General features: G+C 45.1%; 2 protein-coding genes and 1 pseudogene across 2 annotated transcripts; 2 read left to right on the top strand and 1 right to left on the bottom strand.

The window, feature by feature from the left end:
- The first annotated feature begins 716 nt into the window (after window positions 1-716).
- On the top strand, window positions 717-1,658 carry LOC149862186 (olfactory receptor 13H1-like). The gene has a single exon (XM_090053866.1). It carries the CDS (start codon window positions 717-719, stop codon window positions 1,656-1,658), a length of 942 nt encoding a protein of 313 aa, XP_089909992.1.
- Window positions 1,659-5,316: 3,658 nt separating this feature from the next.
- LOC149862185 (olfactory receptor 13H1-like) lies at window positions 5,317-6,249 on the bottom strand (annotated as a pseudogene).
- Window positions 6,250-24,031: 17,782 nt separating this feature from the next.
- On the top strand, window positions 24,032-24,964 carry LOC149862184 (olfactory receptor 13H1-like). The gene has a single exon (XM_090052716.1). It carries the CDS (start codon window positions 24,032-24,034, stop codon window positions 24,962-24,964), a length of 933 nt encoding a protein of 310 aa, XP_089908842.1.
- The last annotated feature ends 2,506 nt before the right edge of the window (window positions 24,965-27,470 follow it).

Below are 27,470 nucleotides of genomic sequence, written 5' to 3'. Positions count from 1 at the left end.
AAAAAACCTACAGTAAAAAAAGCAGAGTGGCGTACTTGGCGGCAATGTGTGCTGCCCAAAGCCAGACCCTGGCTGGCCAGAGCTATGCTCCACTGCAGACAGGCTCTGCACAGCAGAATCATCCCTGCTGTATTCTTGGGAGTCCCCCAGGAACCCAGATAAGCCTGCTGGAGCCAGCCCAGTGTTGGCCCCATTCTCCTCTACCCTTCCTGGGGTAACTTGCTGTGCACCAGAGTGCATGTGGCACAGGCGTTCCCTGGGGACAACTAGCGGTGGCACAAGGTGCATTTGCATTAATTGTCCCTGGGGAAACAAACTTCTACACACATCTGGACGCAGCCATTGGGACCAAATCTTCTCCCAAATGCACACATGTTTAGATGCCTGTCCAGGGTGGGTTTATTCTGGACTAAATTCCTGGAGTAAACCCATCCATCATCATTTGCATGTGTAGACACACCCATTGGGTAGAAATGATCCTGTACCAAGCAGGAAGTTTGGCAAGATGACTTCCAGGGGTCCCTTCCAGCCCTACTTTTCTGTGATTCTATCCTCTAATTATAAATCTCTAAACATGAACATCTATCTGTCCATCACTCTATAAATGGAGGAGTGCTTTCAGTCATGATGCACAGTGTTCCAACACCTCTCTTGCACTTTATGCAAAGTCTGTTTTACATTATTTTGATTCCTACAGGCAATGCTTGGAGCATGACATGGAAGAGGAGGCGAATCAAACTATGGTGGCTGAATTCATCTTCACTGGCTTCTCCAATCACCCGACCAGAAGGATGATGTTAACTGGGTTCTTCCTTGTGGCCTACTTGGTAACCCTAGTTGGAAATGGACTCATCATTCTCCTAACTGTGCATGATACACACCTTCACACCCCCATGTACTTCTTCCTCAGCAATCTGTCCTTCCTGGATATCTGCTATTCTACAACTACCATCCCACAGGCATTAGTAAATTTTTCAGTTGACAGACCCACCATTTCCTATGTACGGTGTTCCTGCCAGTTGTTGACTTCACTTTACTTAGGATGCACTGAGTGTCTCCTGCTAGCAGTCATGGCATATGACCGCTATGTTGCTATTGCCAACCCGCTGCATTATACACTTATTATGAGCAAGACAGAGTGCATCAACCTGGCATTGGGTTCATGGACAGTTGCCTTCCTGCTGACCGTAGTCCCGGTTATCCTCATGCCCTCTTCTGTCTGTGGGAAGAATGAGATTGACCATTTTGCATGTGAACTCTCAGCTCTGATGAAGCTGGTTTGCTCTGACACTTCCAAGAGTCAAATTGTCATGTTTATCACTGGCTCACTCTCTCTCCTTATCCCTTTCTCCTTCATCCTTTTCTCTTACATGCGCATCATCCTAACCATCTTGCAGATCCACTCAGTGGCTGGCCGGTCCAAGGCCTTTTCAACCTGTGGCTCCCACCTGACTGTGGTAACTGTCTTCTATAGCACAGTAATATTCAAGTACCTCAAACCCCAAGGTAAGTCATTCCACAGGCAGGATAAAATTATTTCTGTTTTCTACTTAGTAGTGACACCAATGTTAAATCCTCTAATCTACACACTGAGAAATCAGGAAGTCATAGGGGCCCTGAGGAAAATGATTGGCAGGAAGGGAGATTCACAGAATTAATTATATATTTTTTGCATTCCCTCACATCCATTGATGATGTGGCAGCTCTGAGGAATGTGTAGGACTTTCCCAGCAACAGGAACAGAACTTTTGTTCAATGAAACTTGGTATTTTTTTCTATAGGAATTTATTTTACTTTAATATGAACATGACCTGTAGATGTTTTAATAAAGGTTGAAGTTATTCTTCATGGGCATGCTGCTCCATGAGACTTGTGCGCTGAAAGACAGCACCACCTTTGAACTAGACCACACCGTGGGAGCCTCCAGGGATTTTTTTAAATTTGTAAAGCAGGTAAAAATACTCCCTCCCTGCCCCTTCCTGATCCAAAAAAATGCCTCTTCTCCACCCCTTCCCTGCCCATCCTTTTCCTCTTCCATCTACTCTTCCCTGAGGACAGAGAAGGACCAGAGCCTGCCTGCTGTGGGATGGGGACAAGGGCAGCAGGGATGGAAAAGGGTTCCCCTTCCCTACGCTGTGCCTGGGCACAATGGAGAGAACAATCTAGGAACTCTACAGTGGCTCCATTGCCACTGTCCTGTCCCCAGCTTAGCTCAACCTCTGCTCAGCCCAGCTAGATCTAGAACTTCATAAAATCATAGAAACAAAGGACTGGAAGGGACCTGAAAGATCATCAAGTCTGGTCCCCTGCCATGGGCAGGAAGTTATTGAGCTTGAACGAGCCCAACAAGGTGCCTATCCAGCCTCATCTTGAACACCTCCAAGGATGGTGACTGCACCACCTCTGCTGGGAGTGTGTTCCAGATTCTGGTAACCCACACAGAAAAATAGTTTTTTCTTATGTCCAGCCTAAATTTTCCCTCTATTAGCTTGTGCCCATTAGTCCTTGTCCTCCCTTGAGGTGCCTTCCTGAAGAGTTGCTCACCTAAATCTTGGTGCTTGGCCCAATGTACTTGTAGGCAGAGTGCAACAGGGACAGGTGGGGATGGGGAGGGGCAGAGGAGGGAAGGGGGCTATCTCTGAGCAGGAAGAAGGGAGGGGGTATTTTGACCTGTTTTAGGGTTTTAAAAACTCCCTATAGTGTTCCACAGTGTGGCCTCCTCACACTGGTAGGGAAGAAAATCCTGGGAGCAGGAGATGCAACCACCCCTGCAGTGGGGTGGCTGCTGCTGCACCTCCTTTGAGAAATTCTGGATCTGTCCCTTACTACAGGACAAAAGAAGCAAAAACTTTTGTTTATTTTTGTCTACTTTACTTTGTTTTTGTATATAATGTATACTATAGCAAATTAATGCACGTTCCAATGAAATTGTATTTGTTTTTGCTTAGATCATAAACTGAACAACACAGCCCAAGGCTCCCTGAATACTAATAAAACTTCCAGTTTCTTTTTCACTAAAGAAAAACGTGTATTGTCTTATATGCAATGATGTCCTTCACTATCTGTACCCCTCTTTTCAAAATCCTAGGTTTGCCCATGCCATCCATGCGCCTCTTGTTCAACCAATGAGTGCCCTACTTTGTGAGCATGTGGCATTCCCTGATCTTTTGGTAGAAGAAAAATGGGGACTCAGTTTGTTACAAACTGGGGGTTCATGGGGTGTCTTGCATTATTTCTTTAGTTTATTTTACTAATTTTGCCTGTGTAGTCTCAGTGTAAAGGTAACATCAAGCTGTATGTAACTTCATTGTCCTTATGCTTCTATATATTGTAGTATCAATACAAATGTAATTCTGACATATCGTTAAATTATAGCCAAGGCTGTTTTAGTAAGACAGTGATTTACTTAAGGAGTCTCACTTATTCACACTTCAGAAAGCAGTAATGGCTTAGAATTAACATTTGACAGGGACTGGGTATAGGAACCTGGGGACTGAAAGAACCATCTATATGAGCTGTGGGCTCATAACTCCTTCAGGGATACAAGTCACCTGAGGATCAAGAAGGACCTGAGAAACCCATGACGCTGGTATTCCCCATGCATTCATCTAAAGTCACATTGCACGTCCCAACAGGACCCCAAGAGGCAATTTGTGTATCACCCCTGGGCCACCCTGTGCAACACTTCCAAGAATTACTCTGGACAGCATGTGTTACCTTTTGCTTCATTGTGTGTCACCCCTAGGTCTCTGTGTGCATCATGCACAAAGATTTGGGTTGTGTCATTCCCTAAGCCATACTCTACATCACCTGTATGCCTTAAAAGTGCATAAATGCCACAGCTTGAGTGTATGTAACCCTCAGGCCAAGAGTTTATCACCCCTAGTGGTCCTACTTCAGTTCACTTATAAGACACTGAGGATGTCACCCTAATACAGGGGCAAATCCAGACCCAGGTTCAAGGCTATAGCCTGACTTTACCACCCCCTTTTAATGACATTACCTGCCCCCCAGCACCAAAAAGTAACCAAAAATTCCTTCTCTTCATGCCCTCTCTCCCCAAACCCTGTTCATTCATCCTCCATCCTATCTTCTCTTAGCAACACACACTTGCATGTATAATTGGCTTTTGGAAACAGTTGGAGCATCTTCTAAGATTACATTTCTCACAAATAACTGGAAACAAAATATCAAACAAGAGAAGAGTGTGTCAATGTGCGTAAGCTTTTATTTTCCATGATTCTGTTAAGGATCATATTGACACTGTCACAGTTTTGGTGTAGGCCAGGGGTGGCCAAGCTGCAGCATGAATGCTGCAAACAGCATCAACAGCCTCTATTTGGCATGTTGAAGATTGGGGAAGGGACAGGCAATGCAGAATCAAACAGGACAGGGAGAAGAAAGCAGAGCAGCAAATCAGGAAGGGACCACAGGACAAGGAGCAACCTGGGAAGGGAAAGGGAATCAGAATGGCACACAGGGATCATTAGGAGCAAATGTATGGCATGCCTACCAAAAAGGTTGGTGCCTATTGGTGTAGGGCATGTCTGTTTCTTACTACATATTTTCTTGCACAACCCCACTCACATGATCACATGCACACTAAGAAACTTTTTGTGTTTACTCATTTGACTCTGGAAGAGTGTGATCCTAACACCTCACAAGTGTTATATTCCTTCTGATTCTGAGAACACAAGTCTGTGCTGATTTTTTTCTTTGGCTATATTTGTTCCACCAGGGGATATATATGAAAACCATGCAGTAGCATAAATCAGGGCAAACATTGAGCAAACAGGAGCACATGTAGTATGATCCAAACACTTGAGGTACAGAAAAAACTGGTAGAATTATTCAACCATAAGTTCTTGCCCTTAACTTCTCCTGAAATGGCCCCAAATCTGGCACCCCAGTCCTAGTCTGCACTTGGATGAAGCCCACTAAACTATAAATGACCTATATAATCATATTGAGTGTTTCAGCCCTTAGGAAGCCATCATTTGAAAAATAAGTAGTTTTCCTGTTGAACCAAAGTGAAGGTGGAGCTCTCTTACAATACCCCAGACATATATAGCAGCTAGTGTTTAGAGCATCATATTACCATTTTTTGTGTTAGTCAATCACTAAATATGAATAAACCAAATAATAAATGTTCCTGTCATGGCAAAAAAAAGTTTAAAATATTTACTTAGAAAAACATCATTTGTCACGTAAAAAAACAGGTTCTGTATCTTTTCTTGAGTATGCCATAAAAGTGCCTTAGAGTGGACAATGTATCAAAGGATTAAAGGGTTGGGGAAAGACCGTACAGAAATCACTCTATGAATGTCTTTTCCTCCCAGTGAGTCTCCGCAGGGCCGCTTTCACTTCCTGGTTTCTCAGTGTGTAGATTAGAGGGTTTAACATGGGTGTCACAATCCCATAAAACACAGTTATTATCTTGTCCTGCTCTTGCGATGACTTGGACTGGGGTTTGAGGTACATGAACATGGCTGTTCCATAGAATATAGTCACCACAGCCAGGTGGGAGCCACAGGTGGAAAAAGCCTTGGACCTGCCATCCACTGAGTGAATCCTTAAGACGGTCATGATGATGCGCATGTAAGAGAACAGAATGAAGAAAAAAGGAGCTAAGAGGGTAAATGATGCACTGGCAAAGATTAAGATTTGGTTCTTGGAGGTGTCTGAGCAAACCAGCTTCATTACAGCAAGGACTTCACATGTGAAATGGTCAATCTAATTCTTTCCACAGAATTGCAATGGCATCACAAAAAAAGGGACAATGGTCAGCAGGATTGTGACTATCCAGGACACCAGTGTCAGGTGGATGCAATGTGTCTTGTTCATTATAACTGTGTAACACAGTGGGTTGGAGATGGCAACATAGCGGTCATAAGCCATGACTGCCAGCAGGAAACACTCTGTGGATCCTAAAAAGAGTGAGATGAGCATCTGACAGAAACACCTGGCTAAGGAAATGGTTGGTCTCTCAACTGAGAAATTTACCAGTGCTTGTGGGATGATGCTTGATGAATAGCAGATGTCCAGGAGGGACAAATTGTTGAGGAAGAAGTACATGGAGGTTTGAAGGTGAGGTTCACATATGGTGAGAAGGATGATTAGGCCATTTCCAATCAGGGTTACCAAGTAGATCAAAAGGAAGAATCCAGTTAATATTATCCTTGTTATGAGCTGATTGGAAAATCCAGTGAATATGAATTCAGCTACCATGGTTTGATTCTCCTCTCCCATGTCTTGCTTCAAGCATTGTGTGTAAGTAGCAAAACAATGGAAAAATAGATACTGAATATCCTGCAAGAAAAGTATTAACGCATTGGATAGGATGGTAACAGTCACTGTTTCATATATGAAGACATACTTAGGGAGAGAAGCCAAACAGACAGAGGATTGAGGACAGAAGTAAATTGGCAGATGTGGAAATACAAATCTGTATGACTGCAATACATCTAAAATTCCAGTTATGCACTATTTTGTTGCTAATCAGATAAAGCAATATTTTAAAAAAATATTTCCTGCAGCCTAAAATTACTCTCAAGACAATAATGATTGAGCTGAACATTGAAGGAAAAGCAAGAAAGGAGGACAAGCTTGAAGATGATAGTGTAGTTTTGAAAGATATAAATAATAGGGCCTAAACAGAAGCAGATCCCAGTAAACAGGTCAACAAAAAATGAAAGATCAATACAGACGAGTGGAACTGAACTGATACAAGAAAGAAATCTTTCATGAACTTCAAATAAAGAAGAGACACATTGGGCAGCATGGACCAGCATGGGAACCAAATCTTCAGAAATGGATGGGCTGATGAAAGGAGGCATGGATGGATACAGATCTATGTGGAAATATAAACTATTTTGAGTAGAAAAATTACTATAATTTTACCAAAAGGTAGACCATGACAGCACTTTAGAGACTAGCTGGTTAAGAGACCCATGATTTTTTGTCAGCAACAATTTATTTTGTCCAAAGCTGTAACTCCTTCCATAGTATCTGATGAAGTAGGTTGTTATCTACAAAAGTTCATGTCAGTTAGTCTATAAGGTGCTACCCTGCCTTATCTTCTGTCTGACTTCAGAATAACATAATTTATTACATCTGTATTACAATTTCAGTTATGCAGTCATATAGTTGATTTTCTGTTGGGTTTGTTTTTGTTGGTAACAGCCTATTAGTTGCAAATCAACAAAGCCATATTTCTAAATCTTACAGTTCTATAAATATTCTCAATCCATGCATAAACTGTTTTTTGATTAAGGACATTTATTTTATTTTTTGCATACTTATCCATTTTTCACTAAATCACTATTAGTGCATAATCCAGAAGAGTAAATCCAGTCCATTCAAAATGCATCTTTTTGGTTCAACTGAAAGCAAGAAAAATTGCCTCAGGTCTTTCCAACATGTATAGTGCCTAGGGATCACCTAAAGTAAATAGTCCGGACTCCAACTGCTGTAACTTTGCCATTGGCATTACTGAAATTATAAATTAGTCTTAGCCCTAACATGTCTACTAAAACCTCATTTTTTGTATTGGTTTATTTATGTTTCAGTTAGCCCTAACCATTAATATACATGCTCTAATAAGACTAATGAAACATGACAGTCACAAGTACAATCTAAGTATGCTAGAGCAATATCGTGACAGAATAACTACAAGGAAATTCTACAGCACGAGCTTGTCACTGAGTGACAGTTATGTTAAACAGCATTTGTAAGGGGTTGATTGTGAAATAATAATTTTGGTGCTGCAGTTGTTACATGGCCATAGCCCCAGTGGTATTAGTATGAGTTTACCCATAGCCTTGTCTTCAGGACAGTTAACTCAACAGTAAGATGATCTGTAAGGTCCCTTCCAGCCCCTAACAACTATGAAACTATGAAAGGGAACCTGACCATTTGGGCTAAGATGTCAAAGGCAACTGGATAGGATACACCAGTTCCCTCAGTATCTTAACCATATTTGCCACGTGGGTTCTGAAGGGCAGGAGGACCCTTTGACCCTGTATTGCAGCATTTTTTCTGTGTTCCCATAACCAACTACACAGGGCAAAAATGAAGTTGACCTACTTGTGAAATTTATTTTCCACTGGATTGAATAATGTGGCCTATGTGTTTTGTTGAAGCATATTTTTGTTTTATTCCATCTATCTATCCATCCATCTGTCTTTGAGAGACTCAGATCAAAAGACAGACCCAACTATCTTAATACTGAGGTTTCATTTTACTGAAATGTACAAATGTAACATGCAGGCATGAGTTAAATATATACTCACTTTCTATCCTTCCCTATGAAGTAAGCGAAGTAATAAGAATATCACATTCTTCCCAACATGCAGGGATTATCCAGTCATATAATCATAAGCTCACAACGTCTTGAAAGAATCCAATAAAATAAAAAGTCAGTTCCTTAAAAAACTACAACAGGTGTAATTATGAAATTTAGCCTTCAAGATTGTTTCAATCAAGGTATGAGAAAGTCAATGCTCACACTATAAAAAAAAAGAAATCTAAGTAATGAATTATTTCCTTTTTTTTTTTTTTTTGTAGTGCCCACACTTTTTTGTACCTAATTCTATAAGGAAACAGTCCAAAGTACACGTAAGAAGAAACACTGAAGGAATGAAAGTACAAACTTAAGAAAGCAAGCAGAAAAAAAGATTAAAACTTGCTTCAAGACTGGGAGAGGTGATTTCAGATCATTGGTCTCAGTCTAATTCTTGTTTCCTTACAAATGTGTAGTTTCCTTCCCTGAACAAAAAGAGATTTCTTTTGTGATCTGGAGATTTATTACACAGATCTGTCTCCTTTAATTAAAATTGAGGAAAACTCTGTTTATTAAATAGCTGGTTGCAACTCCACTGGGAATTGTGACCAGGTTTGTTGACTCAAGAGAATCAGCACAGATGACTCTCCTTTAACGTTCATCCCAATGTAAATCGGGAGTCATAGAGTTAAATTGTTTTCTTCTTTGATCATAGTGTAAATTAAGCATAACTCCACTGGAATCCATGCACCGTATTCTTCATTGGTACTTCTTGGACTAACTCAGAAGTAACTGCCTGTGGGTTGCCAATGTTCCCCCTCACTCAGATGGAGCCTGAGCCTGCAATGCCAGTATTCTTTGTTCCAGAAAGAGTAAATCTGATCAGTAGATCCAACCAAACAAGAAAAGGAATTTTGAAGGGGATTTAAAGGGAAATTTTCAGAACTGGACATTTTAGCTCATCTATGATCCATATGGGAAAGATGAAAATTCAATGTCTTCTTGTGCCAGATGGAAATGAGAATTAAACATTTAAATTTAGCATTAACTTAAACATAGGGAGAGCAGGGAGGGACCACAACAACCATCAGGTGAAGGCAATTAAATGGTTTGTTTAAATCAGTGTAAATCAGAGGTGTCAAACATGCCAGGCTCTTGGCCAGATACAGACCACAAGAGCTCCTCCCAGGCCAGATCTGTAGGCCCAGCAGCAATTGCAGTGGAACAGTGTTTAGGCACTGTGCTTGTGGGGCAGCACAGTGCTGGGAACATAGGGCTGCATTCGGGCAGCAAGCACCGGTCTAGGGAACTGCCACCAATGACCATGTCCATCAGGGTTCAGGGACCCCAGATTCTGTGGCAGGCAGCACCACCCGCATCCCAGAAGCCCACTGCACTACCAACAGGCTGGATGGAATGGTTCCATGGGCTTCGCCTTGTTAGTTTAAAAAAGGTATTTAAAGGTTTGCTTTTTGGGAATTGGCTTATAGGTATAGGTATGTGCATTAGAATGGTTCAGGATGGGCAGCAGGGGTTTACTGATTTTTAAGAGTCGAGGTCACAAGTCACAAGTTCTCAGCCTTGGAAGCAGACAATCTGTCTAGCAGAACAAGGCCAACAAGGACACATAGTCTGGAAAACTGGACCAACAGAGGGAATATGTACTACACTGCCCATAACATGAGATAAAGTGGCAGCAGCTAACAAGGCCCAAGATCAGGGTGCAGCTGATTGCTGGTTTTGGGAGAACAGACCAAATCAGGAGAAGGCCCAGAAAGCTACGTGGACATCTGACCACGCAGAGAGACCAAACAATGATATCCATGGATGGCGAGTCATCAGGAGGGAAGAGGTATACAAAAGAGAGACTTGAGAGTAACAGTGGGTCTCTCCTTCTCTTCCTTCCCATCCCTCCTACTCCTCTTCCCCCTCCCCATTCCCCTCTCCAAAAGAGGACCCCATATACCAGAAAGGGTTCCCAGGACCACCATGGACAGAGAGCACACCACCAGTCTGTCTCATCCACCCCACTGGAGAGAGGGTGTGGGCCTCGGCATCCCACCTCCAGGCTGCTGACATCTGACACCTAAGAAAGATCCTCAGAGTGAAGTTTGCATCCTGGCCAGATGTACTTTGATGACAGCCCTCTAGAACAAAGCCTCTAGGTCCCAAATCCAGAGCCAACACATCTGGCTCATGGACCATATAATTGACACCCTTGATGTAAACAGTTCCAACTTTGGTTTTTTAGAAGGAATAAAAGTCAATTAAAGGAATCAAGAATTTTATGGTTTTGTGTCAAAGTTTTACTTAGATCATGGCTTTCAATGGCAGCTCATAGCCTGCATCCAGCCCATAAGGAGTTGAAGTGCTGCCCATAGACTTCCACCAGGTCTCTGGGGCAGGGTAAACCATTAGGCTGCAGCTGTGATAGGGTATACCCTATGGCTGTTGCAGTAGTACTGTCTCCCATAGGGGAGAGAGAATGAAGACTGTGGCCCACTGTACACAGCAGGACCCTGCAGCCCTTGGGTAAACCCCAGGAGCAGCAACTAATATTCTGCCCACATCCCCACATTTTTGTTTGTATATTTTTTTGTTCGTTGTTTTATTTATTCCCCAAGGAAGTATTTTCTCCCCTCTCCTGCTTTCCTCCCGTCCCCAAAGTCAGATGTGCGTATTATTCAGGGCATGTGATATTTGAACCGGTGGAGTATTTACTATAGATTAACAGTTCTGATATTTTTTAAATTGAATTTGATTCTTAAAATTCCTTTTCAGATTGACAGATTAAAGTTTCATCCAAAACAAATACTTCACTTCACATGTTGTATCTTTTATTCTTCTGAATTAAAATGTTTAATTTTATGAACAAAAGACTTGTCATCAAATGAGGGGGACAAGTCCCATTGACTGCCATCCAGTGCCTTTCATTTCAATGTCAAATGTTTGTTGTTTTACTTTTAATTTTTATCTACTTCAGTATTTTAAGATTTATATTTCCATTCATCCATTCATTTTTTTATTGTTTAAACTGAGTTTGAGCTTCCAGGTTCTGTTGAAAGTTTAGATGATGCCCATTTTCTTGGGTCAATTAACCTGATGCCTGTTGTCGCAGGGCACTCGGGTGCCCTGCTCCTTTAAAGAGCTGAAACTGCTAGGGGAAGAGCCCTAGCAGTGAGTTGGAAGCCCTGGCTGCTGGTTCCCAGGGTATCCAGAATAAGCTAGTGGCCCACACCTGCTAGTGGTCAGCTGACCAGAAGGGGCAGGGCCTGGCTTATCTATAAACCCCAGCGCTGAGGCCAGCAGGACAGTACCCTGCCAACAACCAAGGGGGAAGGAGCTCTCCCAGAGCAAGCAAAGAGGAGAGGCCTGACTGCAGGTACAGTTTCTGATACTGGTGAAGGACAGAGCCCCCCCGGTGTGGTTTCATAGATTTTTCATAGACATTAGGGCTGGAAGGGACCTCGGGAGATCATCGAGTCCAGCCTCCTGCCCAAAGGGCAGGAAGTCAGCTGGGGTCATAGGATCCCAGCAAGATAAGCATCCAATTTACTCTTGAAGGTGTTCAATGTAGGTGCTTGAACCACCTCCGCTGGCAGACTGTTCCAGACCTTGGGGGCTCGGACAGTAAAGAAATTCTTCCTTATGTCCAGCCTGAAACGGTCTTGCAGGAGTTTGTGACCGTTCGACCTCGTCATCCCTTGGGGCACTCTGGTGAACAGATGTTCCCCCAGATCCTGGTGGTCACCCCTGATAAACTTATAGGTGGCCATCAAATCACCCCTGAGCCTGCGCTTTTCCAGGCTAAAGAGTCCCATGGCTCTCAGCCTGTCATCGTAAGATCTGTTTTCCTGACCTCTGATCATGCGCGTGGCTCTCCTCTGGACTCTCTCAAGCTTCTCCACATCCTTTTTGAATTGTGGAGCCCAAAACTGGACGCAGTACTCCAGCTGCGGCCTCACCAAGGCCGAGTACAAGGGGAGAATGACGTCCCGGGATTTGCTTGAGAAGCATCTATGGATGCACGCCAGCATTTTGGTTGCTTTACTAGCCGCAGCATCACATTGGAGGCTCATGTTCATCTTGTGGTCAATGATGACCCCCAAGTCTTTTTCTTCTGTAGTGCTAACCAACGTAGCACTGCCGAGCCTATAAGGATGCTGCAGGTTTTTCCTCCCAAGGTGGAGAACCTTGCATTTATCGGTGTTAAACACCATGAGGTTCTCGTCTGCCCATTTGCTGAGCTTGTCCAGGTCAGCCTGCATCACCCGCCTATCTTCTGGTGTGGATGCTTTGCCCCAAAGTTTGGTGTCATCGGCGAACTTGGCCAGTCCACTCCTGACTCCAATGTCCACATCGTTAATGAAGATGTTGAACAGTATGGGTCCCAGGACAGAGCCTTGAGGGACCCCACTGGTCACAGGGCACCATGATGAGTGACTGCCATCAATCACAACCCTCTGGGTCCGACCACAAAGCCAATTTCCCAGCCAGCGGATCGTGGTGGAGCCAAGGCCACAACTGGGCAGTTTGGCCAAGAGGTGATCATGGGATACCAGATCAAAAGCTTTTTTGAAGTCAAGATATATGACATCAACCTCTTCTCCCTTGTCCAGGTGATAGGTCACCTGGTCATAGAAGAAAATGAGATTGGTCAAACAAGACCTACCCGCAACAAACCCGTGCTGCCTGTCCCTTAGGATGTTAGCCTGGGCCAGTCCCTCAAGGATGGCCTCCTTAATAAACTTTTCTAGGATCTTCCCCAGGATAGAAGTCAGGCTAATGGGCCTGTAGTTAGCCAGATCCACTCTCCTCCCTTTCTTGAAGATTGGCACCACATTGGCCTTCTTCCAGTCTTCGGGCACTACACCAGAGCGCCAGGAGTTTTCAAAGATCTGTGCCAGAGGCTGGGCTATGACGCTCGCCAGCTCCTTGAGTACCCTGGGGTGCAGATTATCAGGGCCGGCTGACTTGAAGGTATCCAGCTTCTCAAGGTGTTCCTTCACGAGGTCAGCATTGATGGAGGGTAGGGGATCCCCCTCACCCAGATTTCCCTGTCCCATAGCAGGCATGGGCATCCCGTGTGACTGATGAAAGACTGACGCAAAGTACCTATTTAATAGGTTGGCTTTTTCCTGGGCATCAGTTGTCAGTTGCCCCATCTGGTTTAGCAGGGGTCCAACATTGCCCTTGCTTTTCCTCCGGCTCCCCACGTATCTGAAAAAGGACTTTTTGTTGTCCTTGATGCCTGAAGCTAGTTGGAGTTCAGTTGCAGCCTTGGCTTTCCTGGTTTGGTCCCTGCAGGACCGGACCAGCGCGGAGTAATCCTCCTTGGAGGTGAATCCCGTCCTCCATCCTTTGTAGGCTTTCCTTTTTAGCCACAGTAGGTCCGCTAGGTCTCTGGAGAGCCAGGGGGGCTGCTGTGCCTTCTTGCTGCCTTTCCTCCGTGTTGGAATAGATTTAGCTTGTGCACTGAGGATTGCTTCCTTGATAAGCAACCACTCTTCTTGAACTCCCATCTCCCTGGGGTCATGGTCCCTGAGGGCCTGACTGACTAGCCTCTTGAGCTTATCAAAGTCGGCTTTTCTGAAGTCAAGGACTTCTGTGTTGCTGACTGACTTGCCAGCTTTACGGTGGATGGTGAAGGTGATCAGCTCGTGGTCGCTGTCACCCAACTTCCCATCAATCACTAGGTCGCCGATTAGGTCGTCCCCCGTAGCCGCTACCAGGTCAAGCAGTGCTTTGCCTCTCGTTGGCCCATAGACTTCTTGAGTCAGGTAGAGGTCATCCACGCACGAGAGAAAGCTTTGCGCCCGCTCAGATTTAGCTGAGTGATCCTCCCACGAGATGTCCGGGTAATTGAAGTCACCCATGACAACCAAGATCCTGGAGCAAGCGGCCTCAGTCAGTTCCCGGGCGAACTCCTGGTCAAGCTCGGGACTTTGAGTGGGAGGTCTGTAGTAGACTCCCACTGTTGTGTCCCCTGTGCCAAATTCCCCATGGATTTTTACCCAGAGGGTCTCTAGCTGTCCATGCCGGTCGCCAACATCAGCTTGCAGGGACATGTAGCTTTCCTTCACATAGAGAGCTACACCCCCGCCCCTTTTGTCAACACGATCCCTCCTGTACAGGGTATAGCCCTATATACCCGTGGTCCAGTCATGGGTGGAGTCCCACCAGGTCTCCGTTATCCCAATGACATCATATTTCTTTGCACTGAGCAGGAGGACGAGCTCGTCCTGCTTGTTGCCCAGGCTCCTGGCATTAGTGTACAGGCAGGCAAGTGTGCCCTTGGGGGCTCTTGCCTTGCCCACAGATTGTGCCAGGGCTGGGGCAGGGGTGGGCTCCCTTAAGTGCCCCTTTAAGTTCCTTGGTCCTCTGGCTTTGCAAGGGCCATTCAGTGGGCCAGCAAGGGCAGTAGTCCCCCCAATCCCCAGCAGGCTTAGTTTAAAGCCCGGTGGAGCAGGTCAGCCAGCCTGGCTGAGAAGAGCCTCCTCCCCAGGGGAGAGAGGTGGAGGCCATCTCTTCCCAGCAGCTCGCTGCCTCTCTCTCCAAAGAGCGGGCTGTGGTCATGGAAGCCAAAGCCTTCCCGATAACACCAGCGCCGCAGTCTTTGGTTCACCGCATGGATCCTCCTCTCCCTCCTCAGCCCATAGCCTGAGACTGGGAGGATCGACGAAAACACCACCTGAGCTCCCAGACCCCTAAGCCCCGCTCCCAACTCCCTATAGCACCTCATGACCTGGCTGGGGGTGCTCCGAGCCGTGTCATTGGTGCCCACATGAATCAGAAGCGTGGGGTAGTGGTCTGTAGGCCGGAGGAGCTGCGGGATCCTCTCCGCAATGTCTCGGATGCGGGCCCCCGGGAAGCAGCAGACTTCCCGGGCTAAGGGGTCGGGGCGGCAGATTGCCCCCTCAGTGCCCCGCAGGATGGAGTCTCCCACAACAAACACCTTACGTTTTGTCTTGGGGAGAGCGGGGCCAGTAGCTGCGGTCAAGCCTGGGTTGCCTGCGGGAGCTGGCAACTGCATGGGCTCTGCTGGGGCTGCAAGAGGTGCAAACCTGTTGCTAAGCTCCCGCGGGGCAGGGGCCTTGGTGCGGCGGGCCTTGGGGCCCTTGACCACCTTGGTCCATGCCCCTGACTGTGCAGAGCGGGAGGTCCCAGAGTCCTCCTTAGTCATGGAGTGAGACAGAGCTCTCCCCTGTGGCTCCCGGGGGAGAAGGGCCTGGCAGTAGGAGTCTATCTCCTGCTCGCAGTCCCTGATGGCACGCAGTCTCTCGACTGTGGCCTGGAGCTCCTCCAGCTGGCACGCCAGAGACCCCAGTAGGGAGCAGACCCCACAAGGGGAGGTGGCCATGCTCCCGGGCCCCAGAGCCTGAAAAAGGGACAGGCAGCCCCCGCAGCCAAGAGCCAGGGGCTCCGACTGCGTGGAGCCCGGAACCATGGGCTCCGTCTGGGTGGCCGTCTCTGAGGTGCCCAGTGGAGGGGCCGCAGAGCCTGAGGGGACCCTCAGGGTGCGGTGCGTGCCCATCCGTGTCATGCCTCTGGTAGGCTGGCTACGGCTGGGGCTGACTACTCTGGGGGGGGGTCGCAGGCAGGGTCTCATGCCCTCCCACGCCCTCCCCTGTGCGAACTCTGTGCTAACTCAAGCGCCTGTTTACGCAGCCTGTTCGCGCGGCTCCGGTCGCGGGGCTCCCTGCGGGGCTGGGCCAAGTAGGGGCCTGGGTGGGGGCTTGACCCGGCCTGGCACCAGGCAGTGGCCTCCTCCGAGCAAGCGAGGAGTTAACCCCTTCCCACCACGAGCCCGCTTACCTCCGGCTGTGCTGGGGGTCGGCAGGGGGCTCGGCGGCTGCTGAGGGGGTGTCTTGGGGGCTTCGGGGGAGTGGGGGCACAGCGGGCTTCACCCACGTGTCTCTCACCGCTCCAGAGCCTACCTGAGTGTGGGGTTTTTGTTTTTTTTTTTTTATCCCCCTGTTTGGCGGGCCCTTTTAAACTACGCGCATGCACAGTGGGCCTGCCGTCGGGGAACACTGGCTTCTCAGGCCAGGGGGGCCCTGCCCGGGATTTGAATGATGTTATAGCCAGGCAGCTTGAATTTATGTTATAGCTCAGGGGCTGGTGGTTTTTTTGCTGTTGTATAAAACCAGTGGTTTGGGTGAGGCTGTTAGGGGAAGGAGGAGGCCTCATTGGGGGCCCGCAGCAGCATGAGGACCCTGGTGCCAGAAAGGGCTTGGCATTTGACAGGGCTGCGGAGAGTCCGGGGGCCAGTGAGGTGCAGAGCGAGACAGGGCTGTGGAGAGCCCAGGCGCCAGTGAGGCGCAGAGCAAGACAGGGCTGCAGAGAGCCCAGGGAGGACAAGGGGGTCAAATTACAACAAGGCCCAGACCAGACAACGTCAGTACCATATGTGAGGCTTGGGGTGTGGTAAAGGGGTGGTTTGAACCACACATAGCCCATAAGGGTAGGATGCCCTGAAACACCCATCATGACATCTATTTTGAAGCGGGATGCACCAGGGGTCCGGGAACCCATGGAGTCCAGAGAATCAATCCAAGCCTTGTCCGAGAGGACTTAAAGGCAGCCTCCCTATTAATCATTGCATCAAAGACGTGCGGATGAGAACAGAGGGTTCCCACTGGGCCAACTTGGCATGGTAAAGGGGCCTTGGCGAGATCACAGCCAACCTGAAGAACCCCAGCCCATGACACCTGTCTTTCTATAGAAGCACTAAGGGATGATTTGAGGTGGTGGGCAACTTTAACATGAATATGTTGTTAGAGGTACTGAGGTCAGACTCTAGAATGATGTCTTTAAAGGATAGCTGATCTATAACTTCACTACCAGCATAACTGTCCATCAGTAACTGAGTTTAGAGGAAACTGGAAGCAAAGTGTGTTTGAAACTGGTTGTGAGGTAGGACCCAGAGAATTCTTATGAATGGATCTGTGTTGTCCTGGCAGAGTGGCCAGTGGTGTCCCTTAGGGGACCACTGTGCTTGATCCACTACTTTTCAACATCTCAATCAATGATTTGGATGTGGGGGTGAAGAGCTCACTGGTCAAGGTCACAGATGACACCAAGTTATGGGGGAGGGTAGTCACGCCTGAAGATAGGTCTGCCTGAATCTGCAGCCTGGATAGGTTGGAGAGTTGAGTGAATCAGAACCAGATGAAGTTCACACTGGGAAGTGTAAAGTGCTCCATTTGGGGGCAAATAATCCCCAACATACCTACAGGCTAGGTAGTACCAATTTGACTAGCACCACAACCAAAAGGGACCTAGGGGTAATAATCGACTATTGCATAAACATGAGCTGTCAGTGCGATGCTGTAGCCAGCAGGCAAACAATACTCTGGCATGCGTCAACGGATGCATCTCATGTAAAACCAAGGAACTGATTCTTCCACTGTACTCAGCATTGGTGAGATCACAGCTGGAGTACTGCGTCCAGTTCTGGGCGCTGCACATCAACAAGGAAGTGGAAAACTTGAGAGAGTCCAGAGAAGAGCCACTTGTATGATCAGGGACTTGCAAGGCAGACCAAATAAGGAGAGGCTGAGGGACTTGGGCCTCTTCAGCTTAAAAAAGAGAAGGCTAAGAGGGGACTTGGTAGCATCTTACCGCTACATCAGGAGAACGCATCAAGAGCTCAGAGAAAACCAAGACTCCTGGAAGACAGCTTCAGGCTCAACTCTAGGAAAAACTTCTTCATGGTCAGGGTTCCTAGACTGTGGCATAAACTCCCCACAAAGGTGGTGCAATCACCCACCCTGGAAATCTTCAAGAAGAGATGGGACAGTCACCTTGGTGGGGGACCCCAGTTGTTTTTCCTGCCTAGTGCAGGGGGGTGGATCCAATGATCTTGCAAGGTCCCTTCCAGCCCCACAATCTATGACTCTATGCATCTGTGAAAAGCCTTGTAATACATTAACATGCTGTAATATAATATTTTTAAATTCTTCTTTTCAAAATGTATTTCCTTTTACATGTTTTCTTTTCATTATTTTTCTTCAGTTCAAAGTGGGGATGAAAATTATGACATTTCTCAAAATAAGGAATGTTTCTTTACCTTGTATGGATGCTTTTGCCATTTTATATATTTTTACTTAATATTTTATAAAGTCAAAGTCAGAAACACATGCTTAGGTTTTATCTAAACAAGAACTCATCAGGACAAACTATATGGTGACTCATTTCACATTTCTAAGGGTTGGGGTTTTTTTTTCATTTTTATATGTGTTTAAAAGTCAAAAAGAGAATGGGGTGTAGGTTGTAGCTGTGTTAGTCTAAGGACATAGACAAGGTTCTTTGGGTAATTCTGATATCTTTTATTAGACCAACTCTAATAGTTAGAAAAATTGGCTTTCTTGCATATGTACTGGCCTCTGGCTGCTTTACCACTCCCTTGAGGAAGAGCACACACTATCTGCTGATGCTTCCTCAGCCCGACGAAGGGCTTTTGTGCCTGATAGTTGGAAAAATTCTTTTCAGCTAGCTATCTGAATTGGTCTAATAAAAGATATCAGACTTACCCAAAGTACCTTGTCTGCAAAAAGAGAATGGAATATGTGTTCAGGTGCAAACAAAGTTTTTTGACTGACCTTACATTTAGTTGATTACACCAGAATTTGTTTTTAAATTTCCATTTGCAACCAGCAAATGTCTAAATGATAGAATTTCTCTTCCTGAATCTACATTAAATTTTGAGACTACTGAAATTTCCCATGGGATGGAAGTCCCAGTTACCAGGAAGACTTTGATCTCCCTGGGTAAGAACCATTCCAGAAATGAAAATGTAGTTGTAAGTGGATTCCTGTGCTTTTAGCCTTGATTGACACCAAAAAGAGAGAGAAAAGAATCAGACTTGCTTACTCCAAACCAGTAATTCCTGATTTCCACTTGGATAAAAAACCTGCCCCTTGGACACTCAGGAAATTTGTTCTTGACTGACACTGGGATGAGGGAATGGAGAATCAGTCACGTTGTCTAATTCCAGTAAATAGATTAGGTCATAACTCCCTGTAGGACTATGCACAGTTATTTTATGAACAGTTTTTCTCACTTCTTTTTGTTTTCCTTAATCAGGAAACAAAGCTCACGTACAAATTTTCAGAATATATAAGATTTTCTATCTTAGTGATAGCTATTTCATTGGCTATGATAGTACAAGTGTTAGAAATATTTATAATCTAAAAATTTACAGTCTTGTGGGGGGGGGAACCCAATTTTAAAGAGTCTGCTTCCTTGATCTCTTTCTTAGTCTTCCCTAATTAAATCTTTGTCTTCTCTTAAGAAATTAAGAATAATTTGTTCATTCTTAAGAAAGCCCAAATTCTTAAATACAGTATATACCAGGAATTGATACACATTTTGGATTTCTTTTTTAAATTGATACCATTTTCTTCCCAATAGTCCATAAATAGACACTGAAATATTTTTTTTTTAAATTGAGCACTGAATTGGAACGCTTATTTTTAACAGGCAGACAAGGTTCTTTGGGTAAATCTGATATCCTTTATTATACCATTCAAGTAATTGGAAAAATTCTCCTTTGCAAGCTTTAGGGTACAAATACCCTTCTTCAGGTTAAAGAAGCATCTGCAGGTGGTGTGTTCTCTTCCTGTATGGAATGAATAGTAAAGAAGCCAGAGGCTGGTATGCATTCAAGCAAGGCAGTCGGTGAAAATGTAAGTTGAGGAGACAATGGGTGAGAAACAGGTTGGGGGAAGGGAAAAATGTAAATAGTGGAGAGGTACTTAGGGAATCAGATGTTAGGCAGGATATAATGTGTCATAAATCCAATGTCTATATATTGTTTATATATATTTTAACAAGGCCACCATCAGCTCATAACTCCTTCTCACATTTTTTATTAGACATTTGGATGGGGGTGGGGATTTCCTTAACCACAGCTGTTGAAATATTTTAAGGAAATGGCTTATTACTAAAATTAATAATGCTATATTATTACAAATAAAGACTTAGTGAGATTCTTTATTTGGGTTCCAGATTTTAGTGTATGGGAAGATATGTAATTTTTTTGAAACTTCACTTTGCACCTACAGGAAGGAAAGAAGTGAGTATTTACTAAGTTGTTTGTATGCTTTCTTTCTTGACTAAATGATTATTTACTTTTGCCTTCCCCTAATACTAACTTTTTGTAGCTTAAGCTCTTATATTTGAATGAGAACTGATAACCCCTATTTTATCTAATACTGCTTTGCCTATACATCTGCCACTGATCATTTCTGAGACAGGGAAATAGAGGGAGGGTACTAACTATTACTTTACAAAATCTCCATTACATTAAATTTATGAATAGATTTAACAATTTCCACTTGTCATTTGAGCCGTATGGTTTCAACTGATTTATATATTGGCACACAGTGAAGTATTACAGTAGAGAATCAGTTATTCCACAAGCAACCCCTTATTGACAATATAGCTACTGTATGCAGGTTGTAGCTGTGTTGATCTAAGGACATAGGCAGACAAGGTTGCTGGGTAAATCTGATATCTTTTACTAGACCAACACAACTAGTTGGGAAAATTCTTCTTTCCAAGCTTTTGGGTATAAATACCCTTTGTCCAGCTAGTTACAAGTATAACATTTGTCCTGTGAGAAGTCATTTTCTTCTGGGACAAAGTGTAATTGTCCATACATCCATGTCTGTTGTCCCAGGGTAAATCCTAAAAAAGTTCATGAGATAGGAAGTAAATGCTAACAGTTTGTACCAGGACTTCACAAAGTGCATCTGTAGGGTTGTCCTGGGATTGGATCTTGAAAACAATGGCAGAAAAGCAGCAGTGCATTCAGTCACTAACTAAACCCCAGCTGGAAGGGTGATGTGCATATATCCCAATATAGGGACTTTTCTGTTCCAGGACAAACACAAGCATAGCTTTTTCCCAGGACAAATGCAATGCCTGTTCCTAGCCTTTATTATATACCTTTCATTTACACAAGACAAGTCACTCTACTACTAAGTGTGGATTTTTTTTCAAGTCAGTTCTTTAAGCATCACAGCTATTGTTCTGATTATATGAGTGCTACAGTTGGGAGCCATACAGATTATTTTTTATATCATAGAACACTAACTTGAGCTGGCTGAAAACTGGATGAACTGAGAGGCAAAGAATACTGAGACTTTCAAACATGTCATGGAGCTGACCCCAATTCACACTCTGGGAACGTGGCCCATTGACTCTAGGCATGCCAAAACCAGTTGTCACCCTTTTCTGGCCCATTTTTCTACCATACCTATATTTTTTATTAACACCAGTTGATTACCTGGCCTCATGCTCTATACCACGCTGTTGTCAGTGAACTCAGGTAGGTTTCAAATGGCAACTGCTTAGAGACAGGAATAATTTCTTGACATCATTTTTGATACAAGGGCATACAGAAATGGATTTTGCTTCCAGGGAAGTAAAAGCCTCCTTCAGCGTGAGCATAACTGTGGTATTGGACTGTTGAAGATGATTTTGCAGTGACTGGATTGATCCTCCTGGGAAAGGTGGATCTAGACTTTTGGAAAGTGGTATGGTGCATCATCACATATAACACAATGCAGTGGCAATGCATAGGGGTGCATAGGGTTGCACATGCACCCCCTAAGAGCACTGGTGCACCCCTTCACAGCCAGCATCCCCCTCTTAGGTGGCAGGAAGTGGTGGGAGTGGTGATGTCCCCCCTGAGAGCACCAGCTGGGTAGTGGGGTGCCAGAAGAAGTGCCACTGGCACTTCTAGGTGCATCCCTGGCCCTTCCAGGCATGCCACTAGCACTCCCAGGCAGCATTCCCTCTTAGAACCAGCTTAGAGCGAATGCTACTTCTGGGTCGGCATGAATGGCCCCTGGTCACTGACTGGCAGCTGGGGTGGGGGGCAAATGCCCCCGCTGACTCAGAAGGTACCAATCACCCATGACACAATGCATACTTTTCTCCAGTCAGACTGAAACTAGAATATGGCAGGGGCCTAGTGCTGCATTATTCAGTTTAAGATCAAGGCAAAAACAAACATAATTTTATAGAAATGCATATTAATTGGCTAGATTATATATAAGGTTTTTTAAAAATGCAACAAAGTAGGAAAAAATAGTCAAAATATTTTTTGTATTAGTTCTGTGGTCATTATAGTTAAATGTGCATCTCTTATTTAGACTTATAAAACAAAATCTAGCCTTATGTGTCTTCACAGTGCATCCAAAATTTCAGTCAGTCATTTCCAAATCCTGAGTTAATGTTCACATAATATTACCACAGCTGAGATAAAGTTCTTAGCAAGAACTAAAAATTCAGGCCTGTGCACTAGAAGAGAGCTATTACCAGGAATGGCTAACAGATAGCAACATTCCAGAAGAACAGGTTGATTAATGAACCATGAAGACCATTAAAAAGGACAAAGTGTTGTTAGTGCCTGTGGAATGAAAAGATATGAGCAGGGATCAGGTAGATTAAAATGATCCATGAAGTCATTTGACCCCCCTCTGGCTTGCCTGAATAGAAATGCCACTGCCCTTTCTAAACAGTTGGTTTTAAAGTTTGGATGGGGCAGGAATTAAAGGGGTAGGGTTATAACTACACCACTGACCCCTCACTCCCCCCAGATCTCTCCCTGCCTTGTGGTTTCCTGCAACAGCAAATACTAAGTGAAAGCTGAAGAAATAGTCCTAAAAGAAGTTTTTACACACTGAGTGTTTCTGCATGTACATTTATGCTGGCTTAAATTTACTGTGCAGCAAATTACTGCACAGTAAGTGGGAACAGGGTGGTATCTACAAGTGCAGGCATTAAAGTGCAATCAAACTGTGTGTGGACTAATTTGGGACTAAAGTTAGTCCCAAGTCAGTCCACACACACACACTGTTACTGTGCAGTAAGGTATTTACATGTGCTTTACTGCACAGTAACTAATCAGGCATAAATTTGATACCTGCATGATGCAGGTATAAAATTTATGCACAAGTTGGCATAAATCAGCATATTTACTACCTGGTATGGGTGTGCATGTGTACACAGCACCCATACTGCTCGGTCATTTTGGTTAATATGCGGTAATGCTCACGTGCAGATGCACCTACTGTTCCATTGCCAATTTATCAATAACAAGAGAGGAGTACTAGATCTGTGGGATTTGTTTTCCTTAAATTTCTGGCTAGCTAAGTAGCAGCTAATACACAACACTGAATTTTAAAGGAGAGGTAGGTAAACTATATGAAAGGATGTAACAATCTTTGTTACATTGATAATCTAGAACAACTTGCAAATATTTTAAATTTGGGGATTTTTTTATACAATATGCTATAGTAAATTAAGATTTGACATAGAAATTTAAAAAAAAACCCCACCATTTGTGTATTTTACCATTCTTAGCTATTTCTACTTTTTTTACCTACCTATAAATTTCTATCCTAAAATCTTTTCTCTATCTGTCAACCTATGTATAGATCACTTCAGAGCCTTTTAATTTTGACACCTTTCATAAATAGTATACAACTGTAAATAAAGATTTGAGATTCAATTAAAAATTTCTGTACAGAACAATTTTAGATGTTTTTCCAGTTGTCCTGATTTCCACTTTCATCTCTACCTATGTCTCCTGATTTTTACAAATATCTATCCATCTTTGTATATGAAACAATGGTTCTAGTCATGATACCTAGTGTATAAATGTTATCCTTGACTTTATGCAAAGTCTTTTTTTCCCATTCTTTTGCTTTTTGCAAATAATAATTAGACCAGGACATGGGAGAAGAGAATGAAACCATGGTGACTGAATTCATCTTCACTGGCTTCTCCAATCACCCCACAACAAGGATGGTATTAACTGGATTCTTCCTTGTAGTCTATTTGGTAACCTTGTTCGGAAATGGCCTAATCTTCATCCTAACCTTTTCTGATCCACGCCTTCACATCCCCATGTACTTCTTCCTCAGTAATTTGTCCCTCCTTGACATCTGCTATTCAACAAGCACTGTCCCACAAGCACTAGTAAACTGCTTAGTAAAGAGACCCATCATTTCCTATGCCCGGTGTTCCTGCCAGATGTTAAGCACACTCTTCTTTGGATCTACTGAATGCCTTCTGCTTGCAGTCATGGCTTATGACCGCTATGTTGCCATCTCCAGCCCACTGCGTTATACACTCATCATGAGTAAGACATGCTGCATTCATATGACTTTGGGGTCATGGTCAATTGCCTTCCTGCTGACGGTCATCCCATTTTTCTTCATGCAATTACGGTTCTGTGGGAAGAATGAAATTGATCACTTCACTTGTGAAGTCCTTGCTGTAATGAAGCTGGTTTGCTCAGATACCTTCAAGAATCAAATATTCATGTTTGCCAGTGCATCATTTACCCTCCTTGCCCCTTTCTTCTTCATCATTTTCTCTTACATGCGTATCATCACAACCATCTTATGGATCCACTCAGTGGATGGCAGGTCCAAGGCCTTCTCTACCTGTAGCTCCCATCTGACTGTGGTGATCATTTTTTATGGCACAGCCATGTTCATGTACCTCAGACCCCAGTCCAAGTCTTCTCAAGAGCAGGATAAAATCATTTCTGTGTTTTATGGAATTATGACTCCCATGTTAAACCCACTAATCTATACACTGAGAAATGAGGAGGTGAAAGAGGCTCTGAGAAGAGTGCTTCACAGGAAGGGAGATCCATAGAGTGAATTTTATATTTTTGTATTCCTTCTCATATGTTTATGGTGTGTTGACTGAGACATTTATATGACATCTCTAAAAATAGAGATTGGACTTTTATCTGAATTAAAAGGAAAAATGTTTTCCCTTAGTATTATTTATGCAGTATATTAATATTTAATGAATGACAAGTATTGTAATATAATAAAAGGCAGCTGTGTAATATAACACTTCTGACTGTGTCTGTCTGCCCATAATGCTCTGGGCCAACTGTGCATGCACCATCCGGAGCCTTACTGACAGATAGACACACAGGCAGAGGGGGCCAGGATGTGCTCTGTCATGAGGGAGGCAGAGACAAGAAGGTGGGGCATGGTGCGTGGCTGTGTGGGGGCATGGCAAGTGACGTGGGTCCTCTCACGTGGCCTCAGGGTGCAGCGCTGGGAATGGGTGTGAGGTGTGTGGAGAGAGCTCGTTGGCTGCAGCACGTGGCCGCAGGGCAGGCCGCGCCCCCACTCCCCACGTAACTTGCACACTGCCCCCCCCATGCAGGGATCACTTGCCAGCTGCAGCCATGGGGTGTGCAGGGAGCATGGAGGGGGTGTAGTGCAGGGCACGTGGGGGGAACATGGCTTCTGGCCCCATGGAGAGCCGGCGCAGTGGGTGCAGGCCACTCCCACCGGCTGCAGCACATGGCCACATAGAGCGGCACACAACCCACAGCTGCAAGCCATGGCCCTGCACACAGGAAGGGCCCACTGGCTGCAGGCCATGCAGGGTGCTGTGGGAGGGGTGTGGGGAGCCAGCCCCCTACAGCCGCACACCATGCCCGCCACACCTACCACATATCACACCCCCCATGCTGGCTGCAGCATGCAGCTGTGGGGCATAGCACACCCCCTGCCCCTGCTCCCCACACAGCATCCCACAGCAGCATGCCACACCTGCCCTGCATGGGGAGTGCCTGCTGGCTGTGGCTATGGGGGGTGCAGGGCTCAGCGGGCATGGCATGTGGGTGTGTGGGGAGCTGGCACAGGGGCGCATGAGCAGTGCCCACTGGCTGCAGCATGGGGCTACAGGGTGGGGTGCACCCCCTTCCTACCAATTGTATTTGCCCTCACTCCCTCCTCCCCCCCACAGTTTCCAGATCACTCCTGTTCTCTAGGCCCTGTTCATTCTGGCATGGAAGAAGTTCTGACCACTGGAAACACATCTACTCAGGCCCCACTTAGATCTAAACCACAGCTAGGGAAGGCTGGATGGTGGAGGATAAAGAGGGAGAAAGGAAATTCTCCTGCATCCCATGGTTTCACCTTCCAGCTGCCCAAAGTGAGCCTTAACTCTGGGATGTGAGCCCTAAACACAGGCTTATCAGGCCCCTGGCCTAGGCCATGGGGAAGATCAGATCCTGGACACCAGGAATGCAGCCTTTCTCAGGTTGTAGACTCAAGCCCACCTGTACCAGCCACACCAAACTTTAGAGAGGTGTAGTAATTGAATCTACTTATAGCAGTATCAGCCTATGGCAGAAGTCTGGAGGCATCCAGAACTCTGTGTCATCCTCTTGGGGCCCAACAAGATCAGTACTTCTTAGCTGAATTAGCCTTGAGCTCCTTCAGGGACTTGCTGCCCAGACCATGGGTTCGAATCATCTCATAGCCTCTAGGGTCCTGAACCCTTTCTTGGTTGTTCTTGGACTGCATACCCCAGGACCCAAAGTGAAATACAAGTCAAAATGGTTCTAGATACAGACTACAGAACAAATGCTAACAAAAATGATGCAATATAAATAATACTACTGGATGGCGTATCCAAGAGATTCCTTCTCCTAAATCATCACTGGACCACCAAGACACAATGATATTTTAGACTTGACTTGGGGAAGAGTTGAGGACATTAGAACAGAGATAACTGTAGAAAATGCAAGGGTAAGTGCATTTCAGGGTTTATTTTTTAATCTAAAAATGCAGTGGAATGGCTTTAAGTTTCTTGCATAATTCATATTGCAATCAGGGAACAAGAATGGGATTTAGTGGAGGTAAACCCATGGCTTTCCAAACCCAAAGGCTAATGTGCTTCTTCCTCACCAGTTTTTTTTCTCCTGAATGTCTGCTGTTCATCAAGCACCCTCCCACAGGCATTAGTAAACTTTTCAGCTGACAGACCCACCCTTAACCAGATACATCAGACAGACGTTAAGCACACTCCCCATAGAAGCCAGCCGGTGCTTCCTGCTGGTAATTATGGCTTTCAACAGCTCGGCGGTCATCCCAGGGCAGGTGCAGCAGGGTCCTGATCCAACACATAGGGCAGGAATAGCCAGGGCCTGATCTGTCTGCGTAGCAATGGCTTGGGCCTGATATAGCTGTGCAGTAACAAGCTGGTCCCAATCCCATGCTGCTGCAACAGTCCAGATCCATGGCAATAGCTCAGACCTGGTCCAACTGCAAGAGGCTTGGAGATTTAGCAATGGGGGAGTGATAGCAACCACTCTCCAGTGCCAAATGTTCCAACCAAAGGGAAGCCTCAT

The sequence above is a fragment of the Crocodylus siamensis genome, chromosome 6, assembly GCF_052110815.1.
Source record: "Crocodylus siamensis isolate JL-2025a chromosome 6, ASM5211081v1, whole genome shotgun sequence".
Taxonomy (NCBI): domain Eukaryota; kingdom Metazoa; phylum Chordata; order Crocodylia; family Crocodylidae; genus Crocodylus; species Crocodylus siamensis.
This window is presented reverse-complemented; position numbering and strand designations above follow the sequence as displayed.

Bases quoted from the DNA above. Each gene is read 5' to 3' on its own strand.
- LOC149862186 (XM_090053866.1), top strand. From the start codon at position 717: ATGGAAGAGGAGGCGAATCAAACTATGGTGGCTGAATTCATCTTCACT.
- LOC149862184 (XM_090052716.1), top strand. From the start codon at position 24,032: ATGGGAGAAGAGAATGAAACCATGGTGACTGAATTCATCTTCACTGGC.